General features: G+C 36.2%; 1 protein-coding gene across 2 annotated transcripts in view; it reads left to right on the top strand.

Annotated features, from left to right (window-relative positions):
- Window positions 1–19,131, top strand: part of LOC150094746 (fibronectin type-III domain-containing protein 3A-like) — a 379,873-nt gene that overhangs the window by 194,551 nt on the left and 166,191 nt on the right. For both annotated transcript variants that reach the window (XM_090411064.1, XM_090411062.1), the window contains exon 3: window positions 5,849–6,035. In XM_090411064.1, the coding sequence (XP_090267190.1) occupies window positions 5,849–6,035 (187 nt within the window). The remainder of the gene's footprint in view (window positions 1–5,848; window positions 6,036–19,131) is intronic.

Below are 19,131 nucleotides of genomic sequence, written 5' to 3'. Positions count from 1 at the left end.
AGCTTCCACCCCCCCTCTACTGAGGTCTATTTCAGGTGATCTATAATTATGCAGAGACCCTAGCAATGTGAGATCTTAAGCTTTATTATTATGTGACGCCTCCAGGGAGTCCAAAGACTCCCTGGAGACGAGGGAGAGTATGCCAACAGCATCGAACGATTGTACCTCTTCCAACTACTAACAGCGCTCAAACTTGCTTAACGTTTTGCTGAGCCATTATTAGCAGAGGCTCTACCAGTCGGCCAACCTTATAGTGTCCAGTTTATGCTTAAATTCGGCCCCGATCCGAACATTTCACCATTTCGGCAGATGGTAAAAGAATGCATTAAGTCAGAATCGTTACATTAACATAGTGTGAATCCCAAAAGCTTGGGAGCAGGGCCGGCCATCTCGGTGGTGCGACGGGTGCAATGTACCCGGGCCCCACGCTCGAGTGGGTACAGTCGGTACACATTTGCGGAAACGTTTTTTTCTTTTCTTCTAATTTTGCTTATAACTAAAGGGATTTCATCGACAGGATTTTAGGGGCCCTGGTAATAATAATATCTCTGTGTTTCTCTATTATATTAGTGTTTTGTATTCAGTAAACGTTATGTTAACCTGTTATATTTCGAATGTGTTTTTTTTTTTGTTTTGTTTTCCTGTGCCAAAATCATTTGCAGGTAAGAGGTTTTACAATACGTTTATTTCGAATCCTTCAATTTTTACCTTTGAAAAATATTTTAGGGCCCCAAAAGGTTTCTTGCACCTGGGCCCCTTTATGGAGAAGGCTGGTCCTGCTTGGGAGCAAATAAAGATGGAGAGTCTCAGGCTGGAAAAAAAAAAACGCTGTTATTCTTGAAAACGCTCGCATATTAGTTATGCATATCTCTAGCTACAACGTAATGGTGCAGCAACAAACGAAAATAGTCGCAGTGCTTCTGAACAACTTTCTCCAATAGCGTAGCACATGTGTCACGCATTAGACTACGTGGTGCAGCATTGAAATACTCTAAGAAATTAAAAACATTGATGTCAAAAAATTAAATGCCTTTTTTCTGTACTTTATGAAAAGTACCAAAAAGCATTTTATTTTTTGAAGATACTATCGTTAGTCTTGTGTCACCTAATGTGGACACTCGTTCAGTCTTAAGTGTCTCTTGCCCATTATACCATGCAGCATTTGTAAGATTCTTGTTATTTCTTCATGAGTTCTGAGTTAAAGAAAGTAGTATTTCTCTATCTTTTATGTGGCTCCAACTTATGAAAGGTTATTATAATGCTATAATACATTCCTATGGTGAGTGGACTAAGGATTTTTTTTCTATTTTTTATTAATTACAAAAATTTTTACATAGTCTGGAAATCCTGCTCTAGAGACCCAACATAGGACTTTTTTCAAGCGACTTCAGACCCCCAATAAACAGGGTGCTAGTCTCATATCAGATGATGAAATTAATCTCCAGCCTCAAGAGGTTTGCAAACAGCCCTTTGTTTGGAGAGCAGACATGCTAACTACTTGGCTGCTTGACCATCAAATGCATTTCAAATATATCTCTTAAAAAAATTATTTAATGTCAAATAAGATAATCCTGCTGAACAAAAAAAAAATGACCGTTCTCCCTGAATGTCATTATCAGGAGATAGTTGAGTGTCGCTCACATTTTATTGTCATCCTCAAAGAAGTAAGGGATGATTAATGCCAAAATATGATATTGCATACTGTACTGTAACAATGACATTAAGGCTTTTTATCTACAATACTAAAAAAATAAATAAATCCAGAAGGAGGACTTGACCATCACTGCTTGTTGTTAATCTTGGTTTCACCACTCTTAAAGTGTGTGCTGTTTACATAAAACGGTATTGTCTTAAAACAATTTTCAGATAGGTATTTCCATCAGATTTGCATCTTTTCCAGAAAGGAATTCATCCATTCTCTGCTTTGCATGTGCATCTATAAACAGCAGTCATTTTGTGCATGCTGTATACATGAGACCGATTGCATGATTCTGATTACATAGCATGATTGCGTAAAACATTTTGCTGTTCTCAGATTTGAGAGAGAAAAAGACATTACTTTGTCTTCCCCCCCCCCCCCTCATAATACTTGAGAGATTCATGTGATTTTTAATAAGTACTACATATGCTTGTGACCATCTTTAAATAATACCTTTTGACTTTTTGGAAGGAGAATGAGGAGAAAGAAGGAGAAATTTTAAATTTCAGATCAGAAACATGCTACTCTGGCATATTCAAATAATCTTAGGGGAAAAAATAAAAATAGCTAAATTGCTGAATACCAGATAAATTTAGTGGTTCATTTCACTTATGATTTCAAAATGTAGTAGTGTGAATATTATTATATCTGCATGAGAGAGAGAGGGAGTTGTATTTATTAACTTTAGAAGCCAAATATGATTAATGCTTTTTTTTTTTTTGTGCTATGACATGCTGAGATGTAGGAAATGCTATGCTCTTGTTTTTCCCTTAAGTTTTTTGAGGGGGAGGGGTGAGACAAGCTGGATACTTAGAAAACAGTTCTTGAAAAATGCAAAAACTTCAGATTTAGAATGAAACAAGACTAAATGAAAAAAAAAATTATATATAAGAAAAGAAGAAATAGGCAGAAGAAACAGATACATAACAAGGCTTAAAAAAAAAAATTCATGTGAGAATAGAAGAAATAATTGTAACTATTGTTCCAAGAGCAGAAAATATTAAGAAATGAATTATCAAAGACATTCTACTGAAGACTGTATGAATGATCAACAGGGATATTTTTTGTTATATTATTTGATGAAAGAGCAATATATAATAAAGTATAATGGTGTTTAAAAAAAAAAAAAAAGGTAAATCGTTAGATAAGTATAACTTTAAATAAGAAGTATTATGGGAAGTATAAAACTAAAGAGGTATGATAATTAAAAATATCAGCAGAAGGTGGCATCCAAAGCAGATAGTGAGAATGGAAGTGCTTGAATAAAGATAGTTTTGTAATGCCAGGCCAATACTATGCTGAGACATACAAGACACAACCAGATTTGAAAGACTTAGAAACTAAAGTACTGAAAAGACTGCTACCAAGTATACTTAAAGTGAAACTGATATTCAATGGGAAGATTTCGAAAAGCAACAAAATTACTAAAATATAATAGAAATGCTGGAAATAATGGCATTACTGGAGAGGTGATTAAGTATGATTTATAGAGATGCATCAATTATAGGAAATCGACTGGAAAAGACAGGTGCCTAAAAAGCAGGTAAGATTGGCACCAGTGTCAATTCATAAGTATGTTAGGATTTAAAAATATCAGTACTGTGAATTGGACTTAAGGATTAATCCATCCACAGTATATTATGGGAACTACTAACAATTATGCTAGTAGTTCCCATTTAATGGATATGATTCATGTAAAGAAAAAAAAAGCCATTTTGTTCAGGCTATAACATAATTGCTTTTTTCATGGATGCTATTCTTGTGTGTGTGTGTGGGGGGGGGGGGACTGTTTTTATGTCTGAATTTGTTGTCAGCCACCTTAGATCTAAGAAAAAATTCTGAGTATGCTTTTATGCACCAATAATAAAGTTGCATAAGGAATACTATAGTAATATCATATTTCAGTTTGAATTTCATGTAACAATATTCTTGAATGGGCTAACATCTTAATTCATGAAACAGCACTATGAAACCATGTTCAGTTCACCAACATGCATATAATTTTCCCAAGATTATTAGAAAATTGAGAGATTACTGTATGTGTAATGTGGGATTAATAAAAAGCCTCTGAATTTTTAGTGTAACACTAATTGTTCAAAATAAACAGCAGTTTTCCGATACATTTGTGCAGTTAAAGAACAGTCATGGAAGTAGTCATCATAATTTATGTGAGTCCTACCCGTGAAAGATTGCAAATCTGTAGCATATTAATATTCATAACATGGATGGGCTGAGGGTTTGGATAATCTAGAAACACCGGCATAGAAACTAAACATGGAACCTTCTTAAAGGGCTGCAGGCCTCTGTTAAGTGGATTAGTGGTCTCATACTTGATCTTACAACTGTGTGTTTTAAGTTATTGAGTGTGCTATCTGCTTGGTCAACAAAGGTGCTTACATCTTGAATAAAAAATTATGCATAGATAATACATATATTCATAAGGCATGAAAAAAATTAAAATGGTCATTATTATATCCAGAAATTTTAAGTTTCAACTTAAGTGGAAGGGTTTGACCTTTGTGTTGGATATTCATATCCTTTTGCTATTGGTGCTGCATCCTCTGATTTTCTTGATAAAGAATGATTCATCTTCATATGTATGTAAAACATCCTTAAGACCAGTGATGTTGATTGCATAATAAACTAGTCAATTAGTTTTGTTCTGAAAACATCAGTTAAACACAGGATCTTAAAAATAGGGATTAGGTTTATTCCCATCAAGGAACTACAGCCATGCAATTTAGCCATGAGTTAATATTTATGGCTGCGAGACGAATTGTGTTGGAGGAATGGTACGTATCTTTTTTGAAGCTATGTATAAGATAGTTTTCTGCTTGCCTTGACAGAACAGATCTCAGTTTTTAGGAGAGGGGAGGTGTATGGAGAGGATCTGAATATGAAATATTAAGCTTTCATTGTTTTGATGGTGTTGGATTACTCCAGCTAAGTGGTCTTAGCTTTATAGGGGCTATAACAAAATGATATAACACTTGTTTAGAGAGGTTTTGGAAAATGTGATATGGAGATATTAGTATTATGGAATTCATTCCCTATCATGAAGTGTATTAAAAAAAAAGATATAATTTAATTGACTGTCTCATAAAATTGCTGTATTCACTGTAAGTGAGGCAGATTGTTGTCTATTCTGGTGTAATTTGCACTTTGGTTTACTGAAACCTTTTTCATAGTCAGATATGTTTTTTTGCTGAGTTGCTTAAAACACTGACAGTTAGTTGATCAGGTGGTTATGTCTCATTTATCATGACCACTGTGTTGAACACCAAGCAGTAGCATAAGTTGATAGTGCCCTTACCAGGTCATGCTTATGACTATTACAATCATGAATTCTGTTGACCACTTGGTAATAGTGGCATCTTTTTGGTATAAGGTATTTCTGCTGATAACTGACATATGTCTAGTTATTGATTTTTTGATATCTTCTTAGCACAGTTTTGAGGACAATATGATGCTTCTCTTGTTCTTGGAATGACCCAAGTTCAAATTCCAAGGATGTGAGAAATTTTTATAAGGGCTTTTTGTAAATTCACTTTCAGATACAATCTCATATGGAGGTGACAGGTGTTCCCCCTCCACACACACACACACCAGAAACACATGTTACAAACTTTTTTTTTCCTGAAAAATTTTAAATTTTAGCAATTTAGAAATGCAGCAGCTTAAGATAATTGCAATTTTAAAAATAAATTTATCTAGAAATGTTAATTTTATCCACATTTTTTATCTATGAATTGACATTGAATTAGGAAGGAGGGATGTGGTACTTGGACTCTTGGTATTATGGAATTCATTCCCTATCATGAAGTGCATTAAAAAAAAAAAAAGATATAATTTAATTGACCTTCTCAAAATTGCTGCATTCACTGTAAGTGAGGCAGAACCAAACTAAGATCACTTTATTACAGAAAATAATTGCTTTATATTTTTGCAAATCTGTTAAAAAAAATGTATATGTTAAATATCATTTTAATATATAAAAAGTTTAGAGGCCGAGCATATTTCTTGTTATTTGAAACTTCATTTTTTCAAACAGTCTGTTTTTTGCAAAATGATAGTACATGTAACATGCATTGTGTTATATGTGTATCTTGATAAACAGTATGATGCATTTAGGTGATTTTGTCTTTATAGAATCCAAATCCTGCTCCAAACACTGCCCCAGCAGCAACGGCCACACCGTATTTCGCGTATCCTCAACCACCATATCCACATCCCCAGTTTCATCCTCAAGCTCCTAACCCATTGCAACCAGGCCTGACACCCCAAAGTCTTCATGGAACACTCCATCCTTCGCAACATTCTCACTCTGTCCACCAAGGTAAGTTTCATTTGAAATTTATAATTGGATTGTTTCATTATTTCACTGATTAAAATTTATTCTATTGGTGATGCAAATTGAGTTAATTACTATATTTGAAAAGGAAAGGATTTTGTATTATGTGAAAGTACTTTAATTTTTAAAGAAATCACATTTTGTACTGTAGCAGAGTAAAAAGATTAATATCATAAACTCTTTTTGATAGATTCAGACAGTATTACAATTTTGATTGCAAAGGATTTTTATAGTTAAAATTATCAGTGGCAGTTACATGACTCTTTAAGAAAAAAATGTGGTTTTCATCATTTTATAGGAAAATCCATTTTTAGAAACATTTGTTTGTAAATAATAAATTTGTTTAAATCAAATAACTAGGTTGTCATCTTTTGCATGAAAATTGCATGCACGCACAAAATTTTCATAACTGTCAGATTTTAAGGAAAGACAACATATATTAGAATATTAATTAAAAACTTCAATTAATACTTCCCGTATTTCGGTAATGTTATATATATTACCATTTTCAGGGAACACAAAATAATGATATGTGCACACAGGCACTAACACTAAACAAATATGACTGAAGAAAGCAAGTCGATCCTAGAGTCTTAATGGTGTCCTCTAGTGTGCTAAATTGGGTTGTCTTGGCTGTTGGGCTTATGTTCTTAGAATGCAAGCTTCCCATATTTGGGGTAGTCTCATGCATCCAAATTTGTTGAGGTTTGGAGTTTTTTTTTTAGAGCTGAGGCTGATTCTAGGAATAATCTATCATACTTGCTGCAGTGTAGTAAAGTGACTTTCTTACAGCATATTTGTGGTGGTGTCCAAAGCATGGTCAGCAAGTCCTGAGTGAGGACTGTATTGGTGGAACCAGATATAGTCCGCATGTTCAGATATCTTGATATTAGCTGTTTAGCCATAGTAGGACAGTTTGCAACTACAAGGAACCTGGTATACTCCAGGTAGGTCTAGAGAAAGTGGCTGGTCTTTGGTGGAGTGGATAAGAGATGCCAATTTTTTATATGGTTTGTAACAAGTTGTCAGGTCATATTTTTTTAGGATTTTTGTTAGCTTTTCAGAAGTACACCAGATATAAGGAATGGTTGATAGATGTAGAGTAATCTCTGTTATTATGAAGGGGAGGGGTGTAATTGGTTTTAATATTTTTTGGGGGGTTGTAGCCATTGGTTACGAAGGTGTTAAGAATATGGTTAAGTAAGTAGTTAGGGCATTGTTATCTGAACTGATTAATTTTGTCCTGTTATGTTATATAGGGTTTTTATAATCCCATATTTTTGGAGAGGGGGGGGGTGATTGCTGGTGAATGTATCTACTGTATGTGTAGGTTTTCTGTAAACAGAAAAAGCCAGGGATCCACCAGGCTGGCATGTAATCAGAGTGTCTAGGAAAAGGAGATTGTTATTGTTTTCCTTTTCCAAGGTAAACTGGATCCTGGGACGTTGATTGTTTAATTGTGTTAAGAAGTTCTGGAGTTTATCCAAGCCATGTGGCCAAATAGCGAACACATCATCTACATAGCAGAACCAAAGAGTAGGTTTATATGGAGCTGAGTTTAAGGCTTTTTCTTCAAAGGACTTCATAAAGAAGTTAGTCAGGGATTGAGAGAGTGAAGAACCCATGGCTGTCCGCTCTACCTGTTTGTAGAATCTTCCTTGCCAACTGAAATAGCCTGAGTTCATGATGAACTGAAATAGGGCTGAGATATCGGGAGGAAATTTGGCTTGGATGAGGTCCGAGGTATTTTTGAGTGCGACATTGGTGAATAAGGAGGAGACATCAAAACTGATCATTATTCCAGTGTGTTGGACTGAGAGGTATTCCAGTGTGTTGGACTGAGAGGTTTTCTATACTGGCTTTAAAGTGAGCTGAATTGTTTATGTGTAAAGGTTTGTTGACAGTATATTGTGTGAGCACTTTGGCTAAATTGTATGTGGGGGAATCAGGGCCATCCACAATGGGACATAATGGCACATTCTGTTTATGGATTTTTGGTAGTCCATATATTTGCTTGCAGGGGGGAAGGGTCCTAGAGTTAAAGGTTTTAGTTTGTTAGTCACTTCCACATGTCAAGAAATAACCTTCTTAAGGAGCCTATGGAGTGTTCTGATTTGGGAGCTGGTGGGATCATATGAGGGGTGTTCATAAAAGTTCTCGGCCTCGACCATAGATGGCAACACTATCAGCAAGATTTTTTTTTTCTAAGTTGGTACATCTGTCATAAGCATTCATGTGAAATTGCAAGCCATTCTATCAAGTAGTTTGTTTTATACAGCTGTCTGAAGCAAAAGTGTTGTCTGACCCTTGAAATGGATAAAATTGAGTATCCTGCGGTTAAAAAATTCTTTGTAATAAACGTCAAAAGAAATTCATTCGAAGTTCATAAAAGTTTATGGGCACTCTTCTCCTTCATTTTCGACAATTAAGAAATGGGCTGCTGAGTTTAAATGTGGCTGTACTAGTCTTGAAGATGCTCCATGTGAAGGACATCCAAAAAGTGTAACGACACCAGAAATCATTGATCAAGTGCACGATATGGTATTGGATGACCGACAAGTCAACGTGAGTGAAATTACTGAGAACGCGTAGAATAAATTTTGCATGAAGAATTGCAACTGAAAAAGCTTTACGCAAGATGGGTGCCGTGCTTGCTCACAACAGATCAAAAACGTTTGCACCTGAAAGTATCTTCAGGACTGGGTTAAGGTGGTACAACACCGGGCAACTCGTTGCAAAGGTGGAGCAAGCTCACAACACTCCCATCTCAATATCTCCCATAATGCAAAACACATCTCCTTGCGGATATGTATAATGTTATACATTAAGGGGAGGGCCACTACCCAGACTAGTTTTGACCTTTATTGAGGTTTCTTTAGTGGGAGCCAGGCCCAAGTGGAGATACCAGGCAGGTAACTAGTCTGGGTAGTGGCCCTCCCCTTAATGCATAACATTATACATATCTGCAAGGAGATGTGTTTTGCATTATGGGAGATACTGAGATGGGAGTGTTGTGAGCTTGCTCCACCTTTGCAACGAGTTGCCCGGTGTTGTACCACCTTACCCCAGTCCTGAAGATACTTTCAGGCACAAACTTTGTTTGCTCACACTTGGATAAAGGATTAAACTAAATTTATTATAGTCTAACCAAGTGAAAAATAAACTTTCAAGATCAAAAACGCATTCACGTGAAAATCTCTGAACAGTACTTGGAGCGTTTTAACAAGAATAAAACTGATTTTGTGCATTGATTTATTAATATGGATGAGACTTGGATTCACCATTACACACCAGAATTCAAACAGCATTCAAAACAGTGGAATAGAAGCTGGTTGTTCAGTGGCAAAGAAGACAATGTCGGTAACATCAGCAGGAAAGGTCATGGCATCAGTGTTTTGGGATGCTTAAAGCCATTTCATTTATTAATTATCTTGAAAAATGGTAAAACAATAACCAGTGAATATTATTCCAATATTTTAACCAGATTGGATGAAAAACTTCCTGAGAAAAGACTCTGTTTGCAGAAGCAAAAAAAATCATCTTTCATCAGGACAATGCACCTGCCCACAAAGATGTTTTGGCAATGGGAAATTAAGGGATCTGCACTATGAATTGTTGGGACATGCACCTTATTCTGCAGATTTGGCTCCCTCTGACTTCTGTCTCTTCCCAAAACTAAAACCCTTCCTTGTTGGTCAGCGTTTTTCTTCAAATCAAGAGGTAATCCCAGCTGTAGAGGGGATCCTGCTGATCTTACTGAGAACCTGTACAGGGATGGGATAATGGCACTGGAGCATCATTGGAATAAATGCATTAGTCTTAAGGGAGATTATGTTGAAAAATAAAAATAATTTTGAAATTATAAATTAGTTTTTTCATTGTTAGGCCGAGAACTTTTCAGACCACCTCGTATTCTATAGGGAGGTAGGTAGACCGATCTAACAGTAAAGAGGTAAGCCTACCTGTGTAGTCGGTTTTGTTTGGAATTACAGTGGCATTTCCCTTGTCTGCTTTAGTAATTATTATTTTACTGTTTTTTTATTTCCTTCAGCGCTTTGAATTCTTCTTTAGCTAGGTTGCTTTTTGGTGGTTTAGCTTGGGTAAGAACATCAGCTACACTCAGTCTGATATTGTTGATATGGCTTGGAAGGTTGCAGATACCATGTTCTACCTGTATTAAAGTTTTTAATTAATATTCTAGTATACGTTGTCTTTCCCAAAATCTGACAGTTATGTATGACCAACGTATAAGTTTATCTTATACATCGGTGATACAACGTATAAGATAAACTCATTTTGTTGAGAATTACAAAATTATTCAGTCTGTTTTTCTTTTTTTTTATTTAATTTATCTACTAGTAACATTTAATTATTAAAATTAAGTGGGATATTGTTATCTGATATCTCCAAGGGCTCAGCTCAAGAGGGCACACACCAGCATAATTGAAAAAGAGATTGGACACTGCACCCTTCAATATGGCTGTTTCCCATATTGTAGAGTGCAGTGTCCCATCTCTCTTTCAAATATGCTATGGGGAAGCTTACTATAATGTAGTAGGGGTGTGTGTGTGTGTGTGAGAGAGAGAGGACAATTGAGTGGTGTGATGTAAATTTGAGGGAGGAAAAAAAAAAAGAAAGAAAAAGAAGATTGATATACAGGCATTATTGATTAACGTGATTAATTAATCCTTCGATGTTACGCGTATATCAAAATCACATTAACAGATGGTAAAAAATTAAAATTCATCCACGAGCGATTACTGTATTAATAATTCGTTTTATATGGTACTCTTTTAGGGAAGATGAAAAATGAATGCAAAGTAAATGCTTGTACCTACATTAGTTACTGCAGTTTTTTTATCAAAATAGTTAAGTTGTTTGAACGGTTTTAGTTTTTTCCCTATCAGCATAAATTCTACGATAACAAGAAAAATGACTCTCTAGACCTCAGCAAACAAGCATTTTTCGGTTAACATCTGGATCCATATCCATTACTTCCTGCTTAAGCAATTCTAAACTGTGAAATATTCCATCCAGTTCTTTGATTGTTATTTTCTTCGGAACCTCATCTTCACATTCCATTTGTTCATTGTCTTCATATGCGCGTTGTTGTTCAATTTCAAGAAGATCATGTCACTGAAATTTTTTGAATTCGAATCTAATAATTCTTTAACATCTTTTGCATCAACACCGTCAAAACCAAAGTCTTCACCAATTACAACAATTTCTTCAACCATGTCGTTCACAGTATTTTGAAAACCACTTACATCATTAGCTCATTCTGCAAAAGGTTTTTCCAAACAACTCTCATGCAGCATGAAGACACTTGCTCCCACGAATCATGACTGTTTTCAATTGTGTGTTTAATGTTAACATTTTTCCAAAATTCTTTGAGCCTAATCACATTTTCTCCTGTTGTTGTTTCTACTGCCTTTGAGAATAATGTCTGTTTTAAAAAAATAGGCTTTGAAAGTTGCAATGATTCCAGTATCCATGGGTTGTAGCAATGATGTCGTATTTGGTGGAATTTTGGTAAATTTAAAGGCACATTAATTAAAACTCTTGCCGCGCATATAAAGGGATTGTCACAATTAATTATACCGTGTTAATCAAATTCCACATTAAGTAAAGGATACCTGTATAATACTTAAGCGGGTTTGGTAAAATGTATGTGGAGGACCTAAGATTCATTTTGTCTATCATATTTCATACATAGGCTAGGTAGAATTTATTGAAGTCTAGTATTTGGGATGCTTACAAAGATACATCTAGCCATCTCAATTTTAGTTTCATATATGTTAATGATTTTCCTCTTCTCATTTACCCAAAGAGTCTACAAATCTTTCACATTTTTTGGTGCATACATAGCAAAATATCCGAGGCATAGCTAGATCTCTGCACCAATGCCTTATGTGCTGCCCACATGCGTTTCTTGATGGATGCCATTTTCAGAAGCAGAAGAAACACTACAGTATAAGGCATTCCACAAATCAAACACTGATAAAAATGAATAAATTAAAAGATACATTTTCTTAACTGTTTACAGCTGTTACTTTCCTTAGTTGATATGTATCTGATCTGTTACCTGAATTATGAAAGACAAATATAAAGGATTACAGTTTTTATTTGTCTGTTTGTTTTTTCTTGCGAGGATGAGAAGAACATTCTTGATATGTGAATATTGTTCCCACAGAATGATCTCTTATTTTTCCAGATGTATTTACATTTGCTGGCCAGTTAACTGAACTGAATTGTATGGTTAGCTATTCCAAAAGTTAGTTGACAAGCTAATCCATTCAATTACTGGATAACTGAGGTTTTGGTTATTTCAGGTTTTGGTTATAATGAGAGAACTATATTTTCAATGCTTTACTTTCACATCAAACATCAATTTGAATGGCAGTATCAGAAAATAGCTTTTTGACTTCAATCTGCACTGTAGTAGATTCTTAAGCTTTACCATAAATTTTGATACTTTTAATGTCTTAAAATCAAATTTAAAAATTAAATCTATCAACCATATCTTTAAGAAAAGGGAACAACAAAGTCAAGCAAGCAATAGTTTTGGCATGACTACAAAATCCTCAAATAATTCTAATGTTTCTGAATTGTATTAACCAAAAATAAGGACAATAATCAGACAATCCTTCAAAAAAAAAGTGTTTCATAATAACAATCTTGCACAATAACATAATTTATTACCACACAGTGTCAACATCTCAGAGCACTACTGTAAAAACAATGCAAGAGTTAATGACAATTCAAACTGCAAACAAAATGCAACTGGAATAGTAAGTAATATATTGTTTACATGCAAATATTTTTTTTAAACCCAATATTTAAATTTATATCATATTATTGCTGTTGACATTATTCCAGTTAGGTTTATTTTTATTTTATTTTATTTTTATGTCGGGCCAATACATAAGACGTTAGCTGGTCAACCGACAGTACATTAGTACAGTGATGGGAAGAGAATTGGGAAAAGAAGAACTTACATTGGATTTGAAGGCCTGTGTATTGTATTCCTTTGGAAACACAGGGGAGGGAAGGCTGTTTTGCAATACAGCAATAGGAATGCAGGAGGAAGAGAAATTTGTTCTGTGAGTATGGAGTTTGACGGTGAAGGGATGTTGAGTGGTAGCTCCATGTGTTTCAATGGATTGGTAGAGAGAAGGGGAATTATTGATTATAGTACTGATGAATATTTACCATGAAAATATCTACTGAGGAGGGATTGAAAGTTCTGATAAACACCTAGAACAAAAATGATATTAAAGCAACTGATATAACTACAAGAAAGAAAAAACATATCTTAAAACCCTTTAACCACCATGTGTCATCAAATTGTAATAATTTGTTCTTTTTATTTTAAGCTATATTAGAAGACATGTCAGAAGTTTTGAAGAAATTCAAAGACACAGAGGTGCAGGCTGTCATTAAGTTTTTCATGCTGCAAGAAAAGTCTGTAACTGAGATTCACTAAACTTTGTGTGAGACTTTAGGAGAATGTGCCCCAGCATATTCAACAGTTGATGTGTGGCTAAGTTTAAAACTGGGCATCCTGAGACAACAGATGTCCCCAGGTCAGGAAGATCTTCTACAACAATCACACCTCAAAGCATCAATGCAGTGCATGCCATGATCCTTGATGATAGACAAATACCAGCCACATTGCAAAAACTCTGGGAATATTCAGGGAACGAGTTGTGTGTGTGTGTGTGGGGGGGGGTCACTATCTACCAACATCTGGACATGCAGAAGCTTCCAGCGCAGTGGGTCTCCAAATGTTTGAATCTAATCAAAAGAGAGAATATGTACTGTCATCTCAAGGAATTTTGGGTCATTTTGAGAAATGAGGTGCAAATTTTTTGGCTCATATTGTGACTGCTGATGAAATATGGCTTCATCACTAGGAAGACCAAATGATGGTCAATGGAGTGGAGAAACAAAGGTTCTCCACTGCCAAAGAAGTGCTGAACCCAAAAGTCAGCAGGGAGAGTTGTTGCTATTGTCTTTTGGAATATGGATGGTGTAATCCCTACCAAGTACCTCAAAAAATGGTAAAACTGTTATAGCAGCAGCAGCAGTTTGATCAAGATCTCTGAAGGAATTGAAAGAAGTACTGAAGGAAAAACATTGCAGGAAACTGAGGATGTTTGTTGGTTTTGCATGACAATTCGCTTGCTCATGAAACCCAACAGACAATATACAACTTGGGCTTGCAATGTCTGCCTCGTCCACTCTATTTGCCAGACCCAACCCCATCTGACTATTTCAACAAGGAAAAGTCTTTTTTCCTTAGAAGATTGCAAATGATGCAGCAGCATTGTTAAGAAGCATATATCACTTCGTGGGGAATATGTAGAATAATATGTAAGTTACTTGGTTCTACCTCAATTCCTTCATGTGATTATCACAACTTTTCAGCACACTCTCATATGCATGCAGTAGATACTAGATTCCTGTGCATGAGTGGTTGGGATGAGCTGGGAAGAGATGAGTTATTAATCAGTCTGACTGCCCTCTTCTGCACTGCATTGAGTATTTTTTTTTAAAGAGCTCTAAGGGCACCTCCCCAGATGTGTGAGCCAGTACTCAATGGATGGACAGATTTGTGCAGGGTTAATTGCTGATTGGGCAGAAAGAACCTTGAACAAAAAGGAATCCTAATTTTTTTGGATGCTGAGGAGACGATGGTTATTATGTGTTTATGCCAATAGAGTCTTAATGTCAAGGTAATCCCAAAGAAGGAGAGATCTCATCTTGCCTAGAGATTTGGGTGCTGTCAAAGGTGTAGGGTTGGAGATAATGTTTCCTTTTTGTGGAAAATAAGGTAGAAATGTGTTTGAGGTGTTGAAATTGACAAGGTTATCCAAGTATGGTTTGGATAACGATCAAAGTATGGTTTGAAGATCAGAAGTTAGGGTTGTTGCTGTGAATTGTGGTGGTTTGTTTGGTGCAAGGTTTGTCAAGTAAGAAGGAATGTTGTACACCGTCATCTGTAAAACTCTGTATTGGACTGGTGGTCAGCTGGAGCAAGTCATTTATGTATAGAAGAAACAGGGTGGGTGACAGGACAGAACCTTGTGAGCCCCAGCATTAGTTGCATAGTTAGAAGATAGGGAACCATAATTATCCCACACAGTGTGAATCTGGTGAGAAAACTGGTGACCTAGTTGCAGAAGTCATAGGACAGACTAAGGATGGAAGCTTACTTAATAGGCTTGTGCCAGACCTAGTTAAAAGCCTTAATTTTCCATTTTGGTTAAAATCCAAACTTTTCCGCGGTGTTTATCCAGAAGTGTGTGATATAGGTGAGCAAATCCCCTTTTGAACAGTGCCGGTAGAATCCATACTAGTGATAGTTGAATACTTTCATGATAGCATAGGAGTTGGCTGTTGATGGTTCTCTCCATTACCTTAGAGAAGACTGAAGTGAGAGTGTGTGTGTGTGTGAGAAAGAGATTGGGCAATAGTTTGATGGTAAGAATCTGTCATCCTTCCTGGGAATAGGTTTGATATGATAGGCTAATTTCCAGGGCATACGGCAGATGCCAGCAGAGTAAGAGACAATAAACAGGTGACATAGAATAGGAGTCAACTCTGGAAAAATCATTTTGGATTTTGCCAGATGCTGTCAGGGCCAGGGGACTTCTTGATTACTAATTTGGATAGAATTTTTCTGATCACTTCTTTGTAAAAGATCAGAGGAGGCTTCGAATATTGGGTATTTGGAATGGTTAGGAGACATCTTTCAAGATGATTCAGGAGTCATCTTGGAACAGTGCCATGGCTTGAGAAGCTACAAGGAAAGAATGTCCATAGTGCATGGCAAGTGGTTAGAGATTGCTTGAGAGTAGCAGTATCAGACTGCATACCAAAGGTCAGGAGGATATACTAAGTTGGAATTAAGTGAACGAGTACGGATATAAAGCAAGAGCTGCAAAAAAAAAAAGGATTATGGAGGAAGTATAAAGAAAAAAAGTGATCGGCATACTCATGAGCAGTAAAAAAGTGCAAGCAAGAAAGGTGATTAGTATGATAAGGAAGGCCAAATTAGATTTTGAGAGAGAATAGCCAAACAGCCAAAGTAAACCAAAAAGTTTTTTCATTATGTAGCAGGTAAGAGGAAAAAGGACTATAACAAGATGACTTTAAACAATGCTCATGGTAGGAAGGTGACTGAACCAAAAGAAATAGGTGTTATTGAGTGATCGTGTTGCAAAAGGTGTATTATCCAGGTAATTTTACAGTACTAATGTTACAGAGATGCATATCAACATTGAGGTTGATGAACAGGATGTTCAGCAATATTAAAAAATATTGATGTGAACATAGCAGTGAGACTGGATGGCATATCAGTGCATGTATTACATGAAAGAGAATTGGCATTCTCTCTGATGAAGTTACAAATTATATATTTAGTTTAATCCTTTATCCAAGTGTAAGCAAACAAAGTGCTTGAAGCATCTTCGGGACTGGGGCAACTCGTGGCAAAGGTGGACAGAGTTCACATAACTTTCCTTAGCCTCCCATAATGCAAAGCACATCTCCTTGCAGACATGTATAATGCTATGCATTATGGAAAGGGTCACTACCCAGACCGGTTTTGACCTTTATTGAGGTTTCTTCAGTGGGAGCCAGATCCAGAGGTGATACCAAGGTGGCATATGGAAAGTCATCTTTCCATATGCCAGTTGCATATGGTGTCACAGCTTATTATTAATCTTGGTATCACCTCTGGGTCTGGCTCCCAATGAAGAGACCTCAATAAAGGTCGAAACTGGTCTGGGTAGTGACCCTTCCCATAATGCACAGCATTATACATGTCCGCAAGGGGATGTGCTTCATTATGGGATACTAAGGAAAGTGATGTGAACTCTGTCCACCTTTGCCACGAGTCGCCCCAGTCCTGAAGATACTTAAGACACAAACTTTGTGTGTGCTTACACTTGGATAAAGGATTAAGCTAAATATATAATTTATAGTCTAACCAAGTGAAAAAAACTTCCAACATCTTTCTCTAATCCAGAGTAATTTAATAATGTGCGACACCGTTTGGCAACCGGCATATGGAAATATGACTTCTGCATTACTTCAGCCTTGGTATCACTTCTGGGTCTGGCTCCCATTGACCAGATCCCTAAGGGTCGAAGCCGGTTGGAAGCTTGGGTGATGGATGGCAATGCTGTAGCCCAGGGTTTCTCAAACTTTTTCTATGATGGAACACTTCACAAATCCTGCAATTTTTACTGAACACCTTGGTTATTTTGTAATTACCAATTGTATTAATTAATAATTAATTGGTAATTTAGCCATTTTTATTAATTATTAAATATTAATTAAACATCAATTAAACCATCATTAAATTCATTTGTGCTGATTTTCATTGACATCTCCTATTCTGATCACCAAAATTTATATTATAAGTACTTACGAGTGAATGCAAACTTTTCTCCTGTGTGCTGGTAATTTTCCCCCTCCTTTTGTACATCCTGGAGATCGCTTTGTAGGCTTGAGGTGGATGACTCACTATCTGTTCCGTCACAAACACCTTCAATAAGAGATTTCTTAATACCAAAATTAAACAAAGTGCCTTGTCTCTTATTCATATTAGAATTTAAATCTGTATTCCTATCACTTTTTAAAAAAATCACGGCACTCCGGTTTCAGAACAAGCACTTACACACTGCAATATGAACTTGCAAAGAAAGTATTCAGTATTAATAGATCTGAGAACCAGATATAGACTACCTTGATCTTCAATTTCAGTGGAAAAATTTTCTTTATACTTCCTTGCTGATTGGTCACTAATAACATTTGTAACACAGATGTTATTTCGTTCAGTTTTGAGAACATGCCTCCCATTGTTTTAATCGGCTTGCAGGCAATTTTTATGATCAGTTATAAACGGCGGTATTCTCTTTCCTGATTGTCGAAAGATTTTGATGTGTGAAAATTAACGATAATTCACAAATATTTCCATGTTTAAAAATATGCCGCTTGGTCACTGACATTTCCTTCAGTTTTGAGAACAGAGGATATGCCACCCATTGTTATAATCCACTTGCAGGCAATTTTTATGACCCATCATAAACAGCGGTATTCCCTTTGCCAAATGTTGAAAGGGTTCGATGTATGAAAATTAACGATACACAGATGTTATTAGGCGTTCTGGATCTGAGCTTTTCGACATATTCACGAATATTATTCTCCTCAGAATATTTCTACTATAAAATATTTATTCATGGAAAATGCTTAGAAAACTAAAATGACAAATTCCAGAACTTCTTGTGGGGACACCTATTCACCTTCCGCAGAACACAGTTTGAGAAACCCTGCTGTAGCCAACGAAGTTCTGAGGCTCGGATGTTGCTGTTAGTGAGGTAGAGGGATAATGGACAGCAATGCTGTAGCCCATGAAGTTAACTGAGGCACGGCTGTTGTTGTTACCCCCCTCAGAGAAAATATGAGCATTTCTGCTCAGTGACAGGGTGAGCCTGTTACTGGGGGGGAACGATGCTGAGCTTTGATCCTTTGGGTCGCTCATTGTTGGATGATCTGTGGGATCTCACAAGTTTTTGGAGAGGAATCCATTCTCTGTAGTGACCCTTCCCATAATGCATAGCATTATATATGTCTACAAGGAGATGTGTTTTGCATTATGGGGTACTAAGGAAAGTGATGTGAACTTAGTCTGCCTTTGCCACGAGTTTCCCCAGTCCTGAAGATACTCTCTGAAGTTGTTCACTCTAAGTCTCAGCTCTACCAGGGTTCCAAGGGAGTGGAAAGAGGGTAGGATAGTTTGCATACAGTTGGCTCCAAGACAGAGGTAGCAAACCACAGACCAATTAATATATATCAAGTAGTTGTTAAAGTATTGGAAAAGTTGGTGATAGGTAAAATACAAAAGTGGTAAATATAGATGCGATACTCTATAGTGGGCAGCATGGCTTTGTAAAGGTAGGTCTCGTCTTAGTAATTTATTCACATTTTATAATAAAGTGATGATAGCAGCAGTGTAAAGGTAATGGCTAAGCCATATACTGCTCGACTTTACCAAGGCATTTGACAGAAT

Source organism: Typopeltis vanoorti, chromosome 21 (assembly GCF_054136105.1).
Source record: "Typopeltis vanoorti isolate ZY-2024b chromosome 21, IOZ_Tvanoo_1.0, whole genome shotgun sequence".
NCBI classification, from domain to species: Eukaryota; Metazoa; Arthropoda; class Arachnida; order Uropygi; family Thelyphonidae; genus Typopeltis; species Typopeltis vanoorti.
The sequence above is the reverse complement of the archived record's forward strand: the minus strand, read 5'-3'. Positions and strand labels throughout refer to the sequence as shown.